Source organism: Chelon labrosus (assembly GCF_963514085.1).
Source record: "Chelon labrosus genome assembly, chromosome: 10".
Lineage (NCBI taxonomy): Eukaryota > Metazoa > Chordata > Actinopteri > Mugiliformes > Mugilidae > Chelon > Chelon labrosus.
The window spans coordinates 4,800,926-4,822,122 of record NC_140360.1 but is presented as its reverse complement, the minus strand read 5'-3'; the positions used below and the strand labels follow the sequence as shown (position 1 = coordinate 4,822,122).

Genomic DNA, 21,197 nt, shown 5'->3' with positions numbered 1-21,197 from the left:
ATTACAACCTTTCATCAAACGATGGCATTAAAGTGTTATTTAACAGATTTCCTCAGAATTATTACAATCAATAGAGACTTTTTGTGACTTACTGCCTTGAAAGACCTTCAATAAAGTTGAACCTGTGGCAAAGAGGACTTTTGCCACAGGTGACCAAAAATGACAGAACTGAAATATTCCACAGTTTTCAGGTGTTAATAAGTTCAATTACTTATTTGCATAGCAAGCACCTATCATCAAAAACAGTGCACCTCCCAGTACATCACGCCCGTTGTAATCATAGACTGAGGGTGGTTGTAAATAGTCCCATACCACAGCACCTCCCTAGCCATAAATGAAATGGCTCCCACAACCTTGATCGGATATTCATTCATTCATTCATCTTCTGTAACTGCTTGTCCTGTGAAGGGTCACGGGGTGGGGGACATACAGACAACCATTCAGACTCGCACCTACGACCAATTTAGCTTAATCACCGATGAACCTAACCAGCATGTCTTTGGACGGTGGGAGGAAGCTGGAGAACCTGGAGAGAACCCACGCAGACACAGGGAGAACATGCAAACTCCAGAAAGGCTTGATGGATTCGAACCCAGAACCTTCTTGTTGTGAGGCATCAGTGCTAACCACCACTCCACTGTGCCGCCCTTGATCGGATATTATTAAAGACATTATGTTTGTTTTTGTTTTTTTTTACATTAAGAAGAGCAGGTACTGATGTAAAGATCTCCTGGGTTCCTGGTTGGGCCTTGGCATGCTGGAATTGAAGAAAATTAAACTGCAGATTCAATGGCAAAGTCCACACCAATCAAGCATAACATTATGACCACTTTCCTAACACCTACCCAACACCTCCATAAAATGACACTTGGTTGCAGGGGCGTGCTGACCGCTGGGACAAACACTAGTGGACATCAGTGGACCATCAAGAGGTACAAGAGCACCTTAGGCTAAAGGTCCATCGACTTTGTGATGTCTTGATGAGCACAGCTGTCCCCTTTGTCCCTCCAAAACAGTTGGGACTCATCAGAGAATGGACATGGTCCTTCTGAGGGTGTCCTGTGGTGTCTGGCAACAGAATGTTGTTAGTGGGGGGGGGGGGGGCCTTTGAGGGAAGGGGCCTCTGTGGATCATCCCACAGATACTTGATCAATTTGGGATCTAGTGAATTTGGAGGCCAGGTCAACACCTTGTGCTGTTCTTCATGTTCATGTGCTGTATCTTCATCCTGCTGGGGATCGCTGCTGCCATCAAGGAGTGTCATTGCTATGGGGTGGGGGTGCCTGGTCTGGTCTAGGTGGGTGTTACATGTCTAAGTAACATCCACACCAATGAATGCCATGTCCAGATTTTTAGCAGCAGAACACTGAACTGTCACAAGATGGTCGATGTTATTTACTTCCCCTGTCAGTGGTCATAATGTTGTGGCTGATCTGTGTCATAATGTCATAATGACACCCATCCGATTGTAAAATAATAATAATAAAACTGTTTTACGATGTGTGCATGATGCAGGACAGGCCATTTAAAGTGTACATAGATCTAAAATCCAGACGTTGTAATTCACCTCATCCTCCAGGGGGCAGTAATGAGCTCAGTAGCGACAAAGCTGCACGCAAAAAAAACCGCAGAAGAAGAAAACACCACTTCCGTTTCCAGCTACCCTTCGCAAACTCAGACAAAATGTTGACCCGATTGCTGAGGTGCCGTCCCCTCTTGTCCCGGGCCCTCTCCAATTCGGGGGCCCGGTTCGTCTCACAGTCAAAACCGAGTGGGGCCGTCGGTGCGACCGCGGTGACGGGGAGGCCCCACGAGGAGGTGGCTGAACGCGGAGAGGTCAGCTCGTTTGTCAAGGTGAGAGCTTCTCCATGATTCTCCGCTACATGCTAACAAACAGTAGCCTGGTCAGCCTCACCGGTGTGTTAGTGTCGCTCAGTGACAAGAAGACGCGTTAAATGAAAGTCCGTACATTTCACGGCTGCAGCAGAGCTCACCTCTCACCTGGCCGTGTCTAGTTCAGGTGCAGTCGGACACAGTAACTCTCTCTAATAGCGGGCTGTGTTAGCTGATGCTAATGTTGCAGCGCCATAGTGTACACAGTAATGTAAATCCATGTTGTGATTGTGCTTATTCTCTTAAAGTGTGTGACACTGCACTCCTGTCACTTCTACATACACCAATCAGCCATAACATTATGACCACTGACAGAAGAAGTGAATAACATTTAAACCATCTTGTGACAATTCAGTGTTCTGCTGGGAAACTTCTGGACCTGGCATTCATTGGTGTAGATGTTACTTAGACATGTAGCACCCACCTAGACCAGACCAGACCAGGCACCCCCCCACCCCATAGCAATGACACTCCTTGATGGCAGCAGCCATCCCCAGCAGGATTTAGGAACAAAAACATGAAGAACAGCACAAGGTGTTGACCTGGCCTCCAGATTCACTAGATCCCAAACTGATCAAGTATCTGTGGGATGATCCACAGAGGCCCCTCCCCTCAAAGGTGTTCCCAGACACCACAGGACACCCTCAGAAGCCCCACGTCCATTCTCTGAAGAGTCACAACTGTTTTGGAGGCACAAGGGAGACCTACACAATATTAGGAAGGTGGTCATAATGTTATGCCTGATCGGTGTAAACAGAGCCTAAGGTGTACCTTTTGATGGTCCACCGATGCCCACTAGTGTTTGTCCCAGCAGTCAGCGCACAACTGCAACCAAGTGTTTGTGTAGGTGTTGAACGTCATGTCAAACCCACAATAAGAGAAAGCATTGAACTGTTTCCTCTTAATATTAACCAACAATTATCTCAGGTGAGCTTTCCAACCATCACATCTGCTCACAACCGAGACGTCCCTCTGTAACAGTACTGTAACAAACGCCTTCACCCGCTGAAACATTTCTCTTTACCTTTAAACGTTTTGTGTTTTGCCAGAATCCAGATTACCACGGCTTCTCCGACGACCCGGTGGTGGACATGTGGAACATGAGAGTGGGCTTCTTTTTTTGCGTCTCGGTGACTCTTGTTATTGGATCAGTCTTTATCTACTATTTACCAGACCACGGGTGAGTTCTCATTGCATATGTGGTCAAAGCACTTTTGGTCATGCAACAATAGTGGCATCGTGACACAATTCAGAATCAGAAAATACTTTATTGCCAAGTATGTTTGTACATAAAAGTAATTATCCTTAAAAAAAAAAAAAAAAAAAGCAGGTTTTTCAATTTGCAGCAAAGAATTAAATGAAATGGATCAACTAGATCTATAAGCATACGTGGGTATTTTAATTCTTACTGTTTTATACAAGTAATATAATGTAGGTATAGAAGCTACAGCTAGTTTATGGCAGAACCAGGGCGAACTCTCATGCAACTATGCAGCATTTTGAGAAGTATGTAATTGTCCAGGCACTCTGGTCACCAATGAATGCCACGATCCCTTCAAGTTGCTGCAGCTTCAAACAGTATATGCCCAGTAAAGATGGGACTTATGGCATAAAGACTTGGGTAGCATGCAATGCCAGGAGCATCTGTAGCTAGAATATTCAAATATACACCTGCAAACCTGCGGAGGCTATGCAGAATGTTGCATTCACTATAGGTTTTTCTGAAATTTTCCAAAAGGAGTTGCCCTCTGCCTTTCTTCAATTCAAATCAATTCGATTCAGTCGGGGTGGGCTGGACCACATGCTGCACCGCCACTCGGGAGGGTTGGTTCTGGGATGCTAATTAAATAGGCCTGGTCTGTGGTTCTGTATAAACCTGTGGGCATGAGGGGAGTCTGTCATAATTAGATTTTAAATACAATCAAAATAATTCAGACTGTCTGCTTATTTTTGCTCAAAAATGACAAAAGTTGCAAAGGTGAATCAAAGTTTCCTTACCCAGTCTTTGTGTTCTGTGTGTTCAGCATGCGAAAGTGGGCCAGGAGGGAGGCGGAGCGTTTGATCCTGATAAGAGAAAGGGAGGGTCTCCCTATCATAGACGAGAACTACTACGACCCAAGCAGGATTGTTCTGCCCTCAGCCACAGAAGAGTAGAGCGTCCAGCATCACCTTATTGTACATCCTAATTATTGTTTCATCTATTTCCCTATGAGAGAATAAATGATGTGTGGAGTTGTGTAACTGTGAGGTTTGGGACAATGACTTCTTCACGCATCGTATCCATTATTCATCAATTCTTGAATGTACTGTGGTCACCACCAACAAATAACTGAGTTATTTCATGAGCATGAAACTGATATGTTGAAGTACCCCGGTTCTTATGATTGTGGCATTCAATAAAAACTAAACCTATTCTTTTAATTTTAACAAATATTCTTTGTCAGCGCAAATTTTAAGTGACAGAACGCAGTTTGAACAGTTTTCTTAAAGGGGAATTACTGTTTTTTTACAACCTTGACCTTATTTCTGGCATAAAATACGACCGTTTACTCACCCATATAACTTTGGTGTCATTTGGAGTCGTTCGGACGATATTTACCAGTGGGGCGCTGCGTATATCCATATAGTGGGAGTGACTGGGGCAATCGTTAATTTTACCAAAATTTTGTTATAAACTAGTGCTATTCCCTGTTGAGTTCTGAGTTACCTGTTATCATCATCTGGGGTAGATTGAAATTAGTAGATTGACCTACTAACTTCTGACCTGGATGATGTCATCTCTGAGCGCCGCACGCACCCGCGACGGTCGGCTTGTTTACCTGTAATTTGCTACTGCTTGCTTTTTGCAGCATGGCTGAATATTTTTCCGATTCTGAGGTTGCGGATGACGACTTTGTTTATGATGGACGTCCTTACCGTTTTGAGCCAGAGTATACGGATGAGGAGCTCATTGAAAGGAGGATGCAGAGGCAGAGAGAGGAACAGCTGGCCAAAGAACAACAAACCGCTGCACGTCCGCGAATAGATAACACGTAACTCCGGACTCAACGAGGAATAGCACTAGTGTATCATAACAAAATATTGGCGAAGTGAACGAGTTTCGCGGCAGATAATGCGTTATTTAGAGGCTGCGTTTGGGTGCCCCATTCACTCCCACTATATGGATATACGCTTCTGAAAATATCTGACGAATGACAAAAAATGACACCAAAGTTATATGGGTGAGTAAACGATCGTATTTTAAGCCAGAAACAAGGTCCAGGTTGTAAAAAAACAGTGGTTCCCCTTTAAATGAAGCAATTTTGCAATGAATGACCTAAAAATATTACAATGGTACACTGTTGTGTGTGGGGTTGTGGTTGATAAGACAGTTTTATTATATTTTAAAATTTAAGTCTTTAAATGCACAGTAACGTAAACTGAGGCTCGAGACGTTTATCCATCAGTAAGAAACGCACACGTTCAACGACACACACAGGAGGCGCTCCTCTCTCAAGCTGGGCGCCGGTTCACCCACAGCACAAGACGAGCCGCTTGGACCCGCCCCTATTGCTGCTGTGCCAATCACGATTGTTACGTTCCCGGTTGATTGACCGAGATCTTATTCACTCCCCAGCTGACTAAGATCCCAGACACAAGTGATACAGACTCTATGTTAAACCAGATACATTTAAGTTCATTAAGAGGATACATGCCTCAGTCTTTTAAGATTGCTGTAATTAAGCTTTTACTTAAAAAAAAAAAGACGTTTTAGCAAACAATAGGCCGATATCTATCTAAGCTATATCTTGTACTCTTGCTTGTGTCATGATGTTTATCTTCTGCCGCCCTCTTCTCCTCCTCCTCTCTCTTCTTCCATCTCTACCCGGCTGGCCTCAAGCAGATGGGTCCTTCCATTTGAGCTCAAGGTTCTGCTGAAGGTTTCTTCCTGTTAAAATTTGAGGTTTTCCTTAACCACCGTCGCCTCAGTGTTTGCTCAGGGAGTTTCAGACTCTGGGTTCTGCAAAGCGTCTTGAGAGAATCTGTATTATTATTGACGCTATATGAATAAAACTGAATTAAATTAGAATTATTTGTGACTTTGGGCCGTATTGAAGTACACCCCCCCGGGGCTATTGCTGTAGTTTGAAGCTCCAACCAGCCCTAAAGGTTGTCATACGTTTTCTGATTCACAGCTTCAACTCATGCACAGAATAACCCGAACCTCTTACTTCAAGGGCAGATGCACGGAAGTCATCAACACAATGGCACTGAAAGTATTGAGATTACAGATCTATCTTAGGTACAATTTTGCCTTATTGCCCAATGCCAGTTCATACAGGGTTTATGCGTCAAAGAAGTATAATTTTTTACCATATGTCTGAAATACTGAAGCCCATAATGAGCACTAGATCCATCGGGAAGTTGTTTGCATATGTAATATTGTAATTTGTGTCTTGTAAAATGTACACTGTCTGGCGTGATAAGGAATTATTAGGACCGGGACATCAACAAACCCCCTCCAGTTCATTTATTAGTCCTACGTGTCTGTTTCCTGAAAGGAATGCAAAATTAAAGTAAGAAAACCTGACATCCAATACGTTATTTACAAAATGGTAGCACTGTGAGAGTTGAGACATTTCTGGAGATCATTTAACAGGTCACATGCAATTTTGGGTAAAAGTTGCATTTAACAACTAACAACATACAATCAGAATAACATACACCAACCTATATAATAGATACTAACTTCCAACCGTCACATGAAATTACACTGGGTTAAAAAATATAACCTGTAGGCCTACTCTACGTCATTCAGAGCGGCCTATCAGTCATGAACTGTTGTGATATGTACTGATGGATGCTACGACAGCGGAGATAAGAAGATGGGTGTTTTTGTTTGTTTGATTGTTTTGTTGTTTTTTTGTTTTTAAAAGCAGGAAGAACATGTATGGCGAAAAAAAAAACATCCACTGAATTTTTAATAGGGTACATAAAACCAAAAAAGTCTGAATTGCAGCCCAACATTAAATTATCTGATGGAAAGCGAGACAAGTAAAACTACATTTTTAAAAGCAGAGGTAAGAACTGATTACAAAGATTTGGCAAAAAAAAAAAAGAAGAAGAAGAAGGAGAAAAGAATGATGCATATTTGTGACGCTGCAAGAAAATTAAGAATATGAAGGAAGGTGAAGAACTGCATTTAAAAAAAAAAAAAAATCATCACACTTTGCGGATCACGTACATATTTGCTTCTCACGAGTATGAGCACATACAGTATGTTTTGGCTATGTGCACTGAGTAACAGAATATCGAAGGAATATGTCAAATATTTGCATTACAGACCGGCATCTTTGACAGTTGTTTTACTGGATCAACATTCAATCTCTATTCTGCTACACAATCGAAACAAATCTCATCTCCAAAAAAAAAAAAAAAAGCGTTATACTAAAAACTACATCTTTGATATACATCACGGATATTTTCCAAACGACTAATTGTTAGTTTACGTTGGCACCCCCTTTTACAGTGGTGTCAATTCCAGAATAGCATCCATAGGAACTGTGTTCATATAAACCATTCCTCGCGTCAGAGTTACACATTAAACACCAATCGTCGCCGTTTCTGGAAGCAGTGTCCTTTATGCAGCTACTTGAAAGTAAAAGGTAGGTGTAAGGGGGCTCGGCCTGGCGAACGGGAATGTGTGTGATTGACGTTGATACAGCCTACATCTGATTGTTATTAAATTTAACCACATTTTTTCTGGAAGGATGTCGTCACTAAACGTGGTCCAAGATTTTTTTTTTTTGCAGGATTGTGCAACACCGGCATTTATAGCCTGTTGATAAGACTTGTCAACTCCGTAGCCGCGTACAGAGCCCAGCAGAGACTACGGCAAAATGTCCGCTAACATGCGTGGAAGTTCTGCGCCGTGAATAAGACGGTAGTTGTTCGTACTCCTACCCCCCACAGAATTTCATGAAAAACAAACAAAACAAACAAGCCAGCGAAGCTAAAGCCATAAAGACGTTGGGGAGGGGTGTATTAGGGGGGGAATCGTCAGAACTCGGAAGGGTTTTTCCTACCAAAGTGGCCGCTAAGTGTATGAAATACAAGCTGTAATATTATCACAGGCACGCACAATCTCCTGCTAAATCTACCCATTTGAATGGATACCAAAAAGAACGTAATTTAAATTTACATTTGGTAATTAGCATTTCAGGTTACACTGTGAAAGTGGTGCATACAGTATTAGCATTGTCAATATGCTATGTACCTTGGTATTACACTATGTTGATCCCTACGTTATCATTTATTTCGTTAAAGAAACAACGTCAATCTCCACGGTTATGCCTTCCAGATCCTCTTGAGATACACCAAGTGTTCACGGACCAGTCGAGTTATATATTCCATCCAGCAAACCTGGGACTGGGTCTCTTCCCAGAGGCAACCAGGATGCATCCTCACTGGATACCGGAACCATCTCAACTGGCCCCTTTTGAAGGGCTCTACTCCGGACATCCAAGCTCCTCGCATCTATCCCTAAGGCCTTGCCCTACCACCCAACAGAGGAACCTCATTTCAGTCTCTTTTATCCGTGACGCCATTCTTTCAGTCACTACCCAAAACTTAATACCATGTGTGAAGGCTGGAATGGCTAAACACAGCCTGAGGTAAGCCCTGCTTCACCTTTCAGATTCTTTCGTCCTGGTTTGCCCAAGTTTTAAGCTGTTGCCAGAAAGTTCTGCCATTGAGGATCTGAACATGGCCCATTTGGGAGTCCACGTTCCCAACCTCCCCCCCAGAAGAGCTTCTCTTGGGGGAGGACCTCCCGGGAGAAGACCTCCTGTTCCCAGCTCATCCTCACTGCACGTTTGCTCTGCTCCCCTCTTCACCCGAGTATCTTCAGACATACAGACGTAGATCTGAAGATACGACCACAAAGTCAGCCGTCAAGCTATGAGTCACGTAATGTTTGAGCACGGGTGTTTGTTATGGACAATCCAAGACTAGGACTGAAATCCCGCAACATGACACCACTCTGGTTCAGATCGTGGAGGCTGTTCCTTCCAACTACCCCTTCCAAGTTTCTCCATAGGAATCCCTTCCAGGACTCCGCCAAAATACCCCAAGCTGACCACATACTCTTCCTTCTCTGCAACTCACAGTCACATTTAGGCGACCCTCTAATTCCTCAGGGAGAACTCCAACACGGAGGCGCTAAGTGGGGTACATATGAATACCCCTACACCTTCCCAACGCCTCTCAACTTGGGCAACTCATGTAAAGGAGAAAGTCTAGTGCCCCACCAGACTTTCAAAACCCAAACTAAGCACAGAGGTTAGTGCAGCTATAACTAGTTTGTGCTGCTTCACCTCCCGCACCAGCTTGGGTTCCCTCCCTGCCAGAGAGTTGACGTTCAGTCGACGCAGTGGTCGGCACGCCTAGATCCTCGCCTTTGCCCGCTACCCAGCTGACCCCAACGCCTACGTATGAATGCCCAGTTTGGTTTATGAATACCTACTAAAAGGAAAGGATGTATCTGAGGACACCAATCCTATCAAGGAAGATATTTAGTGCCCCCCTTAGAGGAGTAGTGACTGGCCAACTACATCCTCTTTCAACAGATCCTTACAGGATGTTCTATGAAGATGTTCAATGCTAGTTCATCTACAGCTGGGTGAAATGTCTTTAACTGCACAAATGCATGAAATGCGAATTAATTTAGCTTGTTCTGGCATCCTGCTACAGGACTGAGCACATAGCAGCTATGGGTTCAAATTTATTTAGAGAAAGCCACCCTGAGTGGCAGGGCAAGTGACACAGATTTTAAAATCCAAACAAATCCAAAACACCAGTGGAAGAATCAACACATTATAATAATGATTAACAAAATAATATTATTATTATTTTTTTTTAAATATTTGCTGTGACCGGAAATTACAAATTATAATGTTATCACAGCCGTTGTTAACAAGGCGTGAGACACGATGACGAGCCTCGGCTTCATCTCTGCAGAAGAGTTCACGTTTGCCAACAAGCGCTTTAAACGAATAGACAAATTGTACGTCACCTCCGGTCTCCGCCTGCCTATAAGATACAGAGCCCCCTCTTACTGGGTAATCCAATCAACCTGCAATGTACCTGAAATAACCTGGAACAATTATTATCTAGTTTGACGATAAGGTACAACTCCCACTGGGAGCAACTTGTCAACATTTACTGCGTTTCCTGTATTGAAAAACAAAAACAAAAAAAACATGTCACTTTAGAATAGAAGTGAAGCGTATCATTAGAGTTAAGAAAAGTGTTTGAATGAGCTAACTTACAAACAAAAAATTAGATCAATTCAATACACACAAGTTGAGCAATCCCCCTCCTTGAAGAAAAACGGAAAAGCTCAACATTCAATGCCAACCTGCACGCATTTTCCTATTTGTGTTTGCTAACATAGTTCCAGATCTTATTGCATGCTACGCTTAGGGGTGCCAAGTAAATATCCTACGACCTTAGCTCTCAAGGAATTAACGGTGTGGCTGGACGTTTTTCAGTTTCTTTCAGGCACACGCTCCAGGCACCTCAAAAGACACAGCCACATGTCATCCTACTCCCTGTAGACGAGGCACAGCAGTGTTCCTCCAGTATGCTACCACTTTGAAAAGTCCGTCTAAGATACAGAGTCTTTATTACCCACTGGTGGGCACCCACCGTTTGTGACCAAATTACGGAGCAGTTTACGTCGACCGGCTTGATAGTCCTCCTCATCGACATTGACCAACAGTTTTATAGCCTCGTGGCCCACAGCCTGTTTTAGGGAATCTGTGATAAAGACCCCTTTAAGGGCTTCTAGCAATGATCCATTGATGTAGTCCCTCCAGAAGGCATCCAAGTAGGTGAGCTCAGAGAACTTGATGTCACAGATGATGGAACCCAAGTCCCGGGACTTCAGGATAGTGTTGGCCTGGTTGAAGCGCTCAAACTGTCGTTCCACCGCCTCTTGCTTGTTGGAAAAGACGTTGCCCTGAAGCGCAGACTCGTGCTGGCAATATTCAGCACGAACCCGGAGGCGGATATCTGGAAAAGCAGAATAAACAAAAAAAGAAATAAATGGCTTTGGAGTAGATTTGGCTATTTTTAACAATTTAGTTAAGTAAAGTTTAATTTAAAATGCTGCACATTTAGATAATGGTTCGTCAGCAGCAGAGGAGGTTGATGCTGTCGAAGAGAAGCAAACGGGTCGATCAGTTTCAACCTCAGACTTCAAATAACTAGGGATGCACCGGAAAATTTTCGGCCGAAAACCGAAAATGCACTTCCGGGACATTTTCGGACGAGAATTTATTGTCGAAAAAACACGGCCGAAAAAGGATGTTGTGATGATGCAAGCAACAACCGCAGCAATCCACCGAAAATTTTCGTCCGAGAAACTGAAAATGCACTTTTGGGCAAAAAACAACCTCAATCTCCACGGTTATGCCTTCCTGTTCCTCTTGAGATATACCAAGTGTTCCCGGACCAGTCGAGGTTAAATATTCCATCCAGCAAACCTGGGACTGGGTCTCTTCCCAGAGGCAACCAGGATGCATCCTCACTGGATACCGGTGCCTGGAATGTGTGCTGAAAATTTTCGGTGCATCCCTACAAATAACATAGATCTAAAAACTGTTCAAAAGGACTGACCTACGAAAGAAAGGATGACTTACTGACACCTTAAATGTTGCACTTGACCAAGTTTGGAAAAACCTTTACCAGCTATACCCCAGTTACTTAAGGCACCCAGACTAAAAATAAAAGATGAGCCCCCTCGCCTCCTCTATGTCGCAATCCTTACCGCACGTTTGCTTCTCTCTGCAGTCAACTGAGGAATGACTTCTCTTCCGCTTGTGGTTCGGTACGCGGGGAGCCGGCTTCGTTCGGGGAGGGCCGACGTGCGCTCCTGACGGGGAACAACAAATGACTGGCCGCGGACCTGGAGCGATTAGCATTTAAAATGAATCGACTGCATCGCACTGAAAAGAACAAGACGCACGCACAAACACACCCACCTGTTCTCCGGTGAGGCACAGCATCCTTGCGCTGTAACGAACCTCTTGGTGAAATGTAACGCACCGATGTCTCTTCCAGGTACTTGTCAACAGGGTCTGGGCAAACTGGAAAAAAAATAAATAAAAATGTTGGTTTCTCGTGTTATTATTTTTTTTAAGTTGTGGAATACGTTTACACAAAATGCAGAAATTGCAACATTCAGTATTTTTGCAATGCCACGATAGCCCAGTAGGCGACATCTGGTGCTTAATAATGAAGCCAACACTCACCAGCATGTTGTTAGGTTTGAGTTTAAAAAACAAACACAACAACAGATCATGTTTGCATTAAAGCAATGTACATGTAACGTATATATTCTTTCTCATAAACAACAAATGTCACAACTGTGCTTACAGATCAGTCGTAATTTCATCGTCGAGGCATGTACATGTGCAATAAGAGCAGTGTACATGCTATAAAATACTATTCGATATGATAACATACCAAATATCGTACATGATCTCTTCGATTGTCTTTCAAAACGTGCATCCCTGTCAATGGACTGCCTGATCTGATCTCAGGCAGCTGACAGTAGCCAACCAAGGCTAGCGAGCTCCCACAAGCCCTGTAGCTACAAACTAAGTGGAAGAACATGACATCTGAAGGTGCATCCCCCCCTGATGTTTCTGCAGCCTCCACCACGGCCAGTAAGCTAACTACAAAGTTAAAGAAGTCTCATCTAACTACTTTACACATTGCTGTTTTGCGCTACTACAAGTCATTATCTCCTGACTTTTTTACCGACACATATTTAAACAGCGTACAGCAGAGTGTGTAATGGATCAGCAATTAGCAAATGCAGTTTACGAGAACGAGCCCTTTTAAGTGTATAAGTCCAAATACAAAGTATACCATTCAAGCTGCAACCCTGCACTTTAGTGTTTAATATTTCAAATGTTATTTCGCTTCTAAATGTCTTAATGGTTTTACCTCCCTATGTGTTTGGACTTGAATTATCACATCAATAGCAGCATGTGTTCAGGCGTTGCATCCTTAATTTTACGTCTAGAATATAAATGTTTTTTCACCACATTAAAAGAAAAGGGTTTTGTATTTCTACTTGAGCTATGCTACCTCTTTTATCCGTCTTTAACGTGTGATCCAACCTTATAAATTAGCAAAGAACAGCACAGCAGGCTGATCTCAAACTCTGGAAAGGGAAATGTCTGCTCAGACTAAAACTAGACTAAAGATTGATGAAATGTGACTAAGACTAATAAACATTTTTGTCTGCCGACTAAGACTAAATCAAAAACGGCTGTCAAAATTAACACTGCAGTAAACACACTGCAAGAGACCGACCTACTCTGTGTTTCCCATAATAAGAGCATAGACCTCTGCAGTGGGATGGTGATTTCTAATAGGTGTGCAATCAGTGATGACGGTGCTTTACTCACCGGCCTGCCGCTTCCTGAGTGTGACATAAGGCAAAAGGTCGTGGCGGGTGATAATCCTTAGAAGCTGGAGGACGTGCCGGAAGTTGGTCTCGTCGCAGCGACCCTGGCGCTCTAGCGCCAACAGAAAATCTCTTCCGCTCCTGATGCCGCCGCGCTCGTACTCGTCGATCACGTCGACGAACAGGAACGACAGCACCCTGACATCCCGGTGCGTCAGCTGGGCCCCGACTATGTCGAACATGCGATGCAGCGAGTACAGCCCGTGGGAGTTGTCCACCGCCTCCTCGGGCCACGGCTCAAAGGCCCCATCTCGCTTGGACAAGCCGGAGCTGGCGGAGGAAGCCGAGACGTTCGTGCTGGCAGCTTCCCTGCTGGCCGCCGCCGCCGCCGTCGTGCTGGAGCAGCCCGGCCTGCTCGTCAGAGCTCTGTGGTCTAGGTGTCCGTTGTTGCCGCTGCTCTGACTCAAGTCCAGCTGGTTGTCTTGAATGTGAGGCCGGGCCTGCTGGGCAGAGTTCTGGGGAGCGAGCTGGGGAGGAATAACGGCGTTGGGGAGCTGTGGTTGCTGCGATGTCATGTCAGGGGCCAGCAGCGACGAGGGGTCCTTGAATCCCTGCGGCTCCTGCTGTTTTCCTCCGTTCCGACCGTCGAGCTGTGTGCGGAGGGGGGTTGAGTACAAAAGCACGGTCATTTCAGGATGATGAATGATATCCATCAAAGAACGAGCTCAGACAGGGATTACAACGGGTTATTTTTGTAAAGGACATTCAGAACATAGTAGTTTTTGGTTAGTTTAGTAGATTTAGATTAATTTTAATGCTCACTAATTTTACTACTTTTGTAAATAGCTTGTTTATAGTTTCTCTAATGTTATAGATTTGTACGGTATGCCGAGTGCCTGTACATTGCTGCTGCAACACTGAGATTTCCCAGTGTTGGGATTCATTACCTATAAAGTATATATTTGTCTGTCTGCCAATCTATCAATCTATCTATCCATCTATCGATCTGTCTTTCCATATATCCATCTGTCTGTCTATCTGCCTACCTATCTGTCTGTCTGCCTACCAGTCAATCCATCTACATATCTATCTGTCTGTCCATATATCTGTCTGTCTGTCTCTATAAAGCATCATGTGTCTGCGTAACAAGTCCCCAGACAAGTACAGATTTAGTGCCAGCTCCGTTTGAATCACTGTTAATGGTCCATTGTTCATGCTGGCGACCAGTAAACAATGTATGGGCTCTTTAAAGTGCTAATGAGGAGAGGAGAGTAATTACATCAGCATGCAGTCATGAGAACCACCACCACCACTGTCTGTCTGTCTGTCTGTCTGTCTGTCCAGAGGCCGTCTGGACTAAAACCCAACGCCACGCAAACGTTTTTAGGAAACTAAATGTTAATTAAAACTGAAAATAAATACCATTCCCACTGCAGAGCAAACAGGCACGACAGTTTGACTGATAGCCGTGATAGGAAGACAACAATCTACCAATTTGCTAGTCGCAGAGTTAGCTCTAAAGCTAACGACGTGTAAACCTGAGGTTAACACCATGCCAGATGTTGACGCGTGGTCGCCACACATCAGGAATGAGGATCCCTCAGCCGGAGAGATCAGCGAGGATTTTCCGCGTTTATGTAACCTGTGCACGGTTTGCGCATTTGTTTGTTGTGACTGCCCCTTGCTACATTTAGTCTGTGGCAGCGTCACCCTTTACACAAACACTTAGAGCACTACAAGACAGCCGAGACAAAACAAAAAGATAAACACCACAATCAAACGACAACCATACGTTACCTTTTCTTTGTTTTGGATAATCCCGTTAAGCCCGACACCATCAAAGTTCGAGAGGAGGCTAACGCTAAGTTAGCTCCCCAGTGTCTGATAGCAAAGCCTCCTCCAGGTTAGAAACCACGTTTTACCTGCGTCTGGTTGTTCGGCTCGACAACACACGGAGGTTCGCAGTCTGCCGATGTGAGCCGCCGCTTCCTTCAGGCCAGATACAAAGCTCGGTTTGGTTGTTTTGGTCCCCAGGCACACACCATGGGGGGAAAAACAAGCAAACAATTTTTCGTTCTTCAGCTAAAATGAAAGAACTTCCGGTTCACGGGTCAGTCCACTTCCGGTGTCGAGCTAAAGCTTGATTTATGCTCGTGCGAAAAATCGTCTGCGTCGGTACGCAGAGAGTCTGCGTCGCCGCGAACCCCCTTCGCAGAGAGTCTGCGTCACTTGACGCGCACCTCCAAAAAATCCTGACTACGCGTCGAAACGACGCCGACAGCAGGGACATGCGACGCAGACCTCAAGGGCTGTGATTGGTCCGCTTTACGTCATTTCCGGTTCTCAGCTTTTCCGGTTCGTTCTGTATACAAGGGCGCCATTTTTAAAATTCTTGGAGCTGCACTTCGAGTTCAAGATGGACCAAGCTGAAGAAAGACTGATCGAAGAAGTGAGGAAGTATGAGCATCTGTACAACTCATCTTCTTCGAACTACAAGGACAGCCAGATGTCAAGTAATTCTTGGAGGGAGATTGCGCAGAACCTCGGTTCGGACTCTGCGGACTGCAGAGAAAAAAGCCGGAACCGGAAATGAAACACTCCACGCACGAATTCAGGAGATTTCGCGACTCAGCGCCCCCTAGCGTTGTGGCTGTAAATTACCACGCACTGCAAAGAAACCGACGCACAAGCATAAATGCCAAGTGACGGCGATCATGTTCGCCGAAGCTTCGCAGACAAATCGGCGCAGAACCCTAAATCAAGCTTAACGGTCCAAAAAATGTTTTAGGTTAAAATCTGTTCTGTTCCTCCAGTTGTTTTAATAACTATGTAGGCGATTTGTGATCTCAGTTATAGGTTTTGAAATTTGTTTTTACATAAATTTTTCATTTAAAGTGGCATAATATCAGTTTATAAATACAATGATGACCTGTGCCTTTTAAATTACATTTAAAAAAAAAAAACATTAACAAACAGCTCAATTTAGAGGAAAATATATATATTATATATTTATATACACATTTTATTATTGATGTATCAAATACATGTCCAAACTAAGGCCCGTGGGCCAACTGTGGTCCGAGCAGCGCTTAGCTGGAGGCAAAACATTCCACAGAACGATACGTTAGCTAACTCTGAATGGCAGTTTGTGTCAGTTTGTTTTTGACAAAACAGTTCTTAGATGCCTACAACTGTATGCTGAATGGTCATGAACAAGACTTACAAAGATTTAACAGACAAGTTTTGTGTTGTGAGAGCTGAAGGTCTGCCAGAAAACAAACCCGCATCAAGCTTGAAATATTGTGAACAAAAAAAAACAAAAAACGATGGCCACGTCTTGACAGCTAACTGCACTAGCATGGCTGGGTAAGTAACCTACATCTAGTATGTGTCAACCATGAAGTTAACTACATTTGCGTTATTTTTGATGATCTCCTCGGTCCAGTCTTTATCTATCACGTTTAACCACAGGTTTCTCCGATCTTTTTGACTCGGAGTGGCAGTTGGTATGCAATAAAATTTCAATTTGAGTCTATTAACTATCCTCCTCCAATTCTGGCACCCTACAACACAGCAGGATAACATGTTGGTAGCCTCCTACTCTGCTGTGTAGTTTTTGCCTCCAGCTAACCACCGTGACGTAGTCGTGATATGACTACATAGGCCATAAAATGGTCTATTTTTAGACAGCAGCTTCTCTACAAAACAAGTAACAACATGATTTAAAAATATATATTGAAGTATCATATTACAGAACATAGAATAAGTGTTTTTTCAGGGCATTGCTGCCATCTGCTGTTTAGTTGTGGGTCTCAGTGGTGTGCTATGTCCACAACTGAAACAGTGTGATGCCTAGTGGACAAATTAGGAATAGTAGTTGCATTAATGAAAAAATTGCAGTTGGTGTCTTCAGTGTGCTAATTCATCCTGCAGACTAGACTGGACCCTCTGTTGGTCCGGTTTTGGCCCCCGGGCCATATGTTTGACACTCCTGACCTAAAAGGACAAACAGAGGAGTGTTGTGTGTTGAACTCAGTGTGTCTTATAAGGCTGAACTGTTACTGTAAGGTCATCCAGACAGTAGGGTACTGTATTCTCGTTTTTTAGTCGTAGAAGTCCAACTAAGTCTTCTCTGCAGTTCTTTCAGCCATAGCTCGTTGTGCAGTCCCTCTGCTTTTAGTCTGGTCTGAAGGATGAAATATCTTCCAATGAGTTTTAAAGCATTCACCCAGTTTCCTCCATCAGCAGCAGAGTCGTCAGTAAAGTTAGTTTGTCAGTTCCACTGGCAGCCATGCTGACAGATGCGGTGGCTGACTCAGGCTGATTTTCTTTTCAACAGTCCATAAAACTTTTCCTTTCCAGAACTTTGCTGGCTTGTCTTTTTTTTAATTAAATGTTTTTCATGAAAAGCAGCTTTTCCTTTCTGATTTGCGGGACTTACCGGTCGTTTGGAGCTTGTGGCGGACTTTCTGAAAATAGGATGCTTCCTCTGGTCTCATGCTTCCACCATGGAGAGGATTCCCGACTCATTAAAAGGCCTTTCTTGATCTTTGAAATGATTTACCACTAATCATTTACTAGATTATCTATGGACTATTACAGATAACTAATATATTTTTATACAAGACATTCACACTGTGTCGTCTACATGCATGAAATACTGAATCGTGCGTTCGATATAGCCACAGATCATTGCCCTATTAACAACATGACTATGGCATAGCTTTCAAATGCCACAGCGTGCACATGGTGCGGTGTCACACTGCAAGCAACAGTAAAAAGATCACCAGGCTGTTCTCTTGCACAAGCTGGTCAGCGGAGAGTCGTAAATCAGACCCAACAAATTCAAAAGTGTACTTATACACCTTTTATTTAATATTCTCTATTAAACAGAAATGGCATAATCTACATGAGTTGAATTATTTACATCTTATAATAAAGTATGTGAAATATCATGAAGCTCCTGATGGAGTTCAACAAATCACGAGTGAAAGGTGAACGACACCACACATTACTTTGGGAAAATGACCTGAATGTGATGAGCCCGCATTAAAGTTTATTGTTTTCGTGAATGAAGCATGCTGTGGCTGCCTGGTGCTGTCAGCCAGCTTTGCCAAAGATGGAAAAAGACAGGAGGGGGATATCCTTATCTGCCAGTGCCATGAAATTCAAGACGGTGACCCATGATGCACGCGCACCCACTAGCTCATAGACTGCACACACACACACACACACACACAGACACACACCCAGGACTAAACGCACAAATGCACAAGCAAAGAGAAAGCGGAACATACACACAGCCTTAATATAGATAGACATTTACACTCAAGCGCATAGACACAGCATAGCGAGCATACACGCGGTTATTCTTGGGAGCTTGCGTTCTGTGCACACACTTAACCTCACGAAGCTCTGGCAGGAGACAAAGGTAAGAACGATGAGTCAAAGCTCGACTCGGAATAAGGAAACTAATCTGCACCGTGTGGATTATAGGGCTGATTCGGCTGTTTGCGGCGCTGATGTTCCTTTTCAGCCAAAGTTAATGATGGATCTGCTTTGTCCGAGCATGTGTCTTTATCATCGGCCGTGACTGCTGCAGGCTTGCAAAGCGGTTACACAGCAGCACTGGTCATACAGCGTAGACTGCTATAGTAAAGTCTGTAGATAGATAGATAGATACTGTATTTATCCTGTGGGAAATTGAGTATCCAGTAGCATCATTAAACACAAAGTCAGGAGAAAGTACAGTCAGTGGAAAGGGTAAAAAATATACAGTATAGTGAGGTAGATTATGTAAAGGTATTTCAGTCTTTAATGGACTTTATTTTGAAATCCACTGGCTACCAGGGATCCCCAATAAATATTTAATTTTGATTGATTTTAGATAAAATAAGATGAGATGATACTTTAATGATCCCTGTGGGTAAATGGAGGTGTTACAGCAGCAGGGCGAGACGGTGCAAAAATACAAGCGAGACGAAAAATAGAACAGGGTAAGACAAGAAAAACTATATAAAAGTAAATATAAATATATATATAAAACAGTAAGTATTTAAGGTACTATTAAACTATTTACAGAAGGTATCAAGTTTTAGGTGAGTCACTAACTACTCCTACTAATACTAATAACTACAGGCGATGAAAAAACAACCAAAGTTAAAGTCTGAATATACATAATGACATTAATATCATGATGACAAACTCCAATGGGGAGGATTGCACTTGAAAAAAATAAAAATAAAAAAGGGGATAAAGTAGGATAAAGCAATACAATGGCATAAACAGATGTATTGTACAGAGGAGAACTGTGTCCTTTTGTTTGTAGAGGAGGAAACTCAGCAGCAGTTTCACCTTCTTGCACTGTGTGGGTGCAGCAGTTGACATGTTCGGACTTTATGAACTATTTATAAAAGTATTTGCATCCGTCCGCCTCCTACGGGTTTATATTCAGCTATGAATGAAACACAACCGGATTAGAGCACAGCTACACTCTTAACACGCGTAAAGTGACACACACGCAGCTGCTCTAATCCCAAACTCAAACAGCTGCGCACGCACTCTGGGGGGGCGGGGCTACACGTAGGCACGTTTATTTTACTCCTGCTTTTTTTCCCCCTTTTTTTTTTTTTTACCCAATCAGAGAGCTCCCAGTTGTGTAACCGTAGTTACCAGCAGTTGCATTATGGGATGTACAGATGGCAGCCTCCAGTGAAGGAATTCATGTCAACAGAGGATTTTTTCTTTTTTCTTTTCCATTATTCTGGGAGCAGCAGATGAATTCTGACATTTTTGGGAGATTACCGGGAGTCAGTGTTCAACCATGTGTGTATTATTAATGATTTAATTTCGCTTTTAAGCACCAGCACCCTACCGTTAGTAGTCAGTGTCTGTGGATAATGGATAAAGCAGGATAATGGAATAAAATGCTAGCAGTGCTAAGTCTGAATGTGTCCTACGAGGAATAAAAAGAATAGTTTTACTGTGAATTCCTGAATTAATTCATGAAATCTGCCTTTTAGCCTGCCATTTAATCCTCTTACTCCCTCTCTGGAGCATAGATAGTTTGTTCACAAGTTGTGCTTTCACAAATTTTCAGTAATGTCAACAAAAATGTAAGAGTATTAGTCAACTAAGCAATTTTAATAGCAATGAGAGGAGTTGCAGTTTGCATAAAACGGTGTGACGCTTTGATATCTGCATGTAGCATGAGCAACACTTGAATTTAAGACACAAGATATGTTTATTAATCCCACGTATGGGAAATTACCTTGTCACAGTAGCGAGGAATTTGGCAAAAATACATCCAAAAAATAAAACAATAACGACTTCGACAGGAGAATTACCAAAAAACACAATGCAAATTTGAAAAATGTATACAAAAACATAACAACACTCTGAAAAATATGTAGAGGAAAATAGAAATATAAAGACATTCTGTATATACAGCGTGGCGGTGGAAAGACTTTACAAATAAATAATTGCTAAAGTTTTAAAAACTAGAAGATGGTGAGGTAGTGGTTCATGCAAAATAAGGCAGCGCAAAAAGCAGATTTATTTGTGCAAAGACAGCCGTGAATAGTTTTGTAGATTTGTGAAAAACTGAGAGAGGAGCAGCAGATATTAGGACAACTGCCTCATTCGATCTATAACCAGAGGAGAAAGTTAATCAGAAAGCCGAGCTGAAACAAGGATTTGGAGGATTCCATCCAAGCAGCGAGTTTGGAGTTGGGGAACATCAGAAACTCTCTTGACCAGATACTTACCTGTAGCTGGAGGAAGCTGTTTTGATCCTGGTTTCTTTTCCCCCCGGTGGTTAGTACTCAAATGAGGGTGTTGGAAA

The 21,197-nt window shown here is 43.2% G+C and overlaps 2 protein-coding genes across 5 annotated transcripts; one reads left to right on the top strand and one right to left on the bottom strand.

The window, feature by feature from the left end:
- The first annotated feature begins 1,643 nt into the window (after positions 1-1,643).
- Positions 1,644-4,324, top strand: ndufb11 (NADH:ubiquinone oxidoreductase subunit B11). Its single transcript, XM_084553971.1, has 3 exons — positions 1,644-1,854; positions 2,943-3,073; positions 3,918-4,324. The coding sequence occupies exons 1-3, from the start codon at positions 1,684-1,686 to the stop codon at positions 4,045-4,047; spliced, it is 432 nt and encodes a 143-aa protein (XP_084410097.1). The 5' UTR covers positions 1,644-1,683; the 3' UTR covers positions 4,048-4,324.
- Positions 4,325-6,388: 2,064 nt separating this feature from the next.
- dedd (death effector domain containing) lies at positions 6,389-15,422 on the bottom strand. Of its 4 annotated transcripts, XM_084554050.1 has the most exons (5): positions 15,152-15,422; positions 13,356-14,004; positions 11,919-12,023; positions 11,705-11,842; positions 6,389-10,947 (listed from the first exon to the last, which is right to left on the bottom strand). In XM_084554050.1, the coding sequence occupies exons 2-5, from the start codon at positions 13,927-13,929 to the stop codon at positions 10,541-10,543; spliced, it is 1,224 nt and encodes a 407-aa protein (XP_084410176.1). In that variant the 5' UTR covers positions 13,930-14,004; positions 15,152-15,422; the 3' UTR covers positions 6,389-10,540. The 4 variants fall into 4 exon arrangements, with proteins under 4 accessions (XP_084410176.1, XP_084410174.1, XP_084410175.1 ...); XM_084554048.1 differs by lacking the exon at positions 15,152-15,422 and having other exon boundaries at positions 13,356-14,145; XM_084554049.1 differs by lacking the exon at positions 15,152-15,422 and having other exon boundaries at positions 11,705-11,809; positions 13,356-14,145.
- Positions 15,423-21,197: the final 5,775 nt, after the last annotated feature.

Bases quoted from the DNA above. Each gene is read 5' to 3' on its own strand.
- dedd (XM_084554048.1), bottom strand. From the start codon at position 14,067: ATGGATATCATTCATCATCCTGAAATGACCGTGCTTTTGTACTCAACC. The intron at 11,843-11,918 runs GTGGGTGTGTTT...TAATCGCTCCAG, and splicing joins TGTGCCTCACCGGAGAACAG to GTCCGCGGCCAGTCATTTGT. The intron at 10,948-11,704 runs GTAAGGATTGCG...CTGCTTTTCCAG, and splicing joins CAGAGAGAAGCAAACGTGCG to ATATCCGCCTCCGGGTTCGT.
- ndufb11 (XM_084553971.1), top strand. From the start codon at position 1,684: ATGTTGACCCGATTGCTGAGGTGCCGTCCCCTCTTGTCCCGGGCCCTC. The intron at 1,855-2,942 runs GTGAGAGCTTCT...GTGTTTTGCCAG, and splicing joins AGGTCAGCTCGTTTGTCAAG to AATCCAGATTACCACGGCTT. The intron at 3,074-3,917 runs GTGAGTTCTCAT...CTGTGTGTTCAG, and splicing joins TACTATTTACCAGACCACGG to CATGCGAAAGTGGGCCAGGA.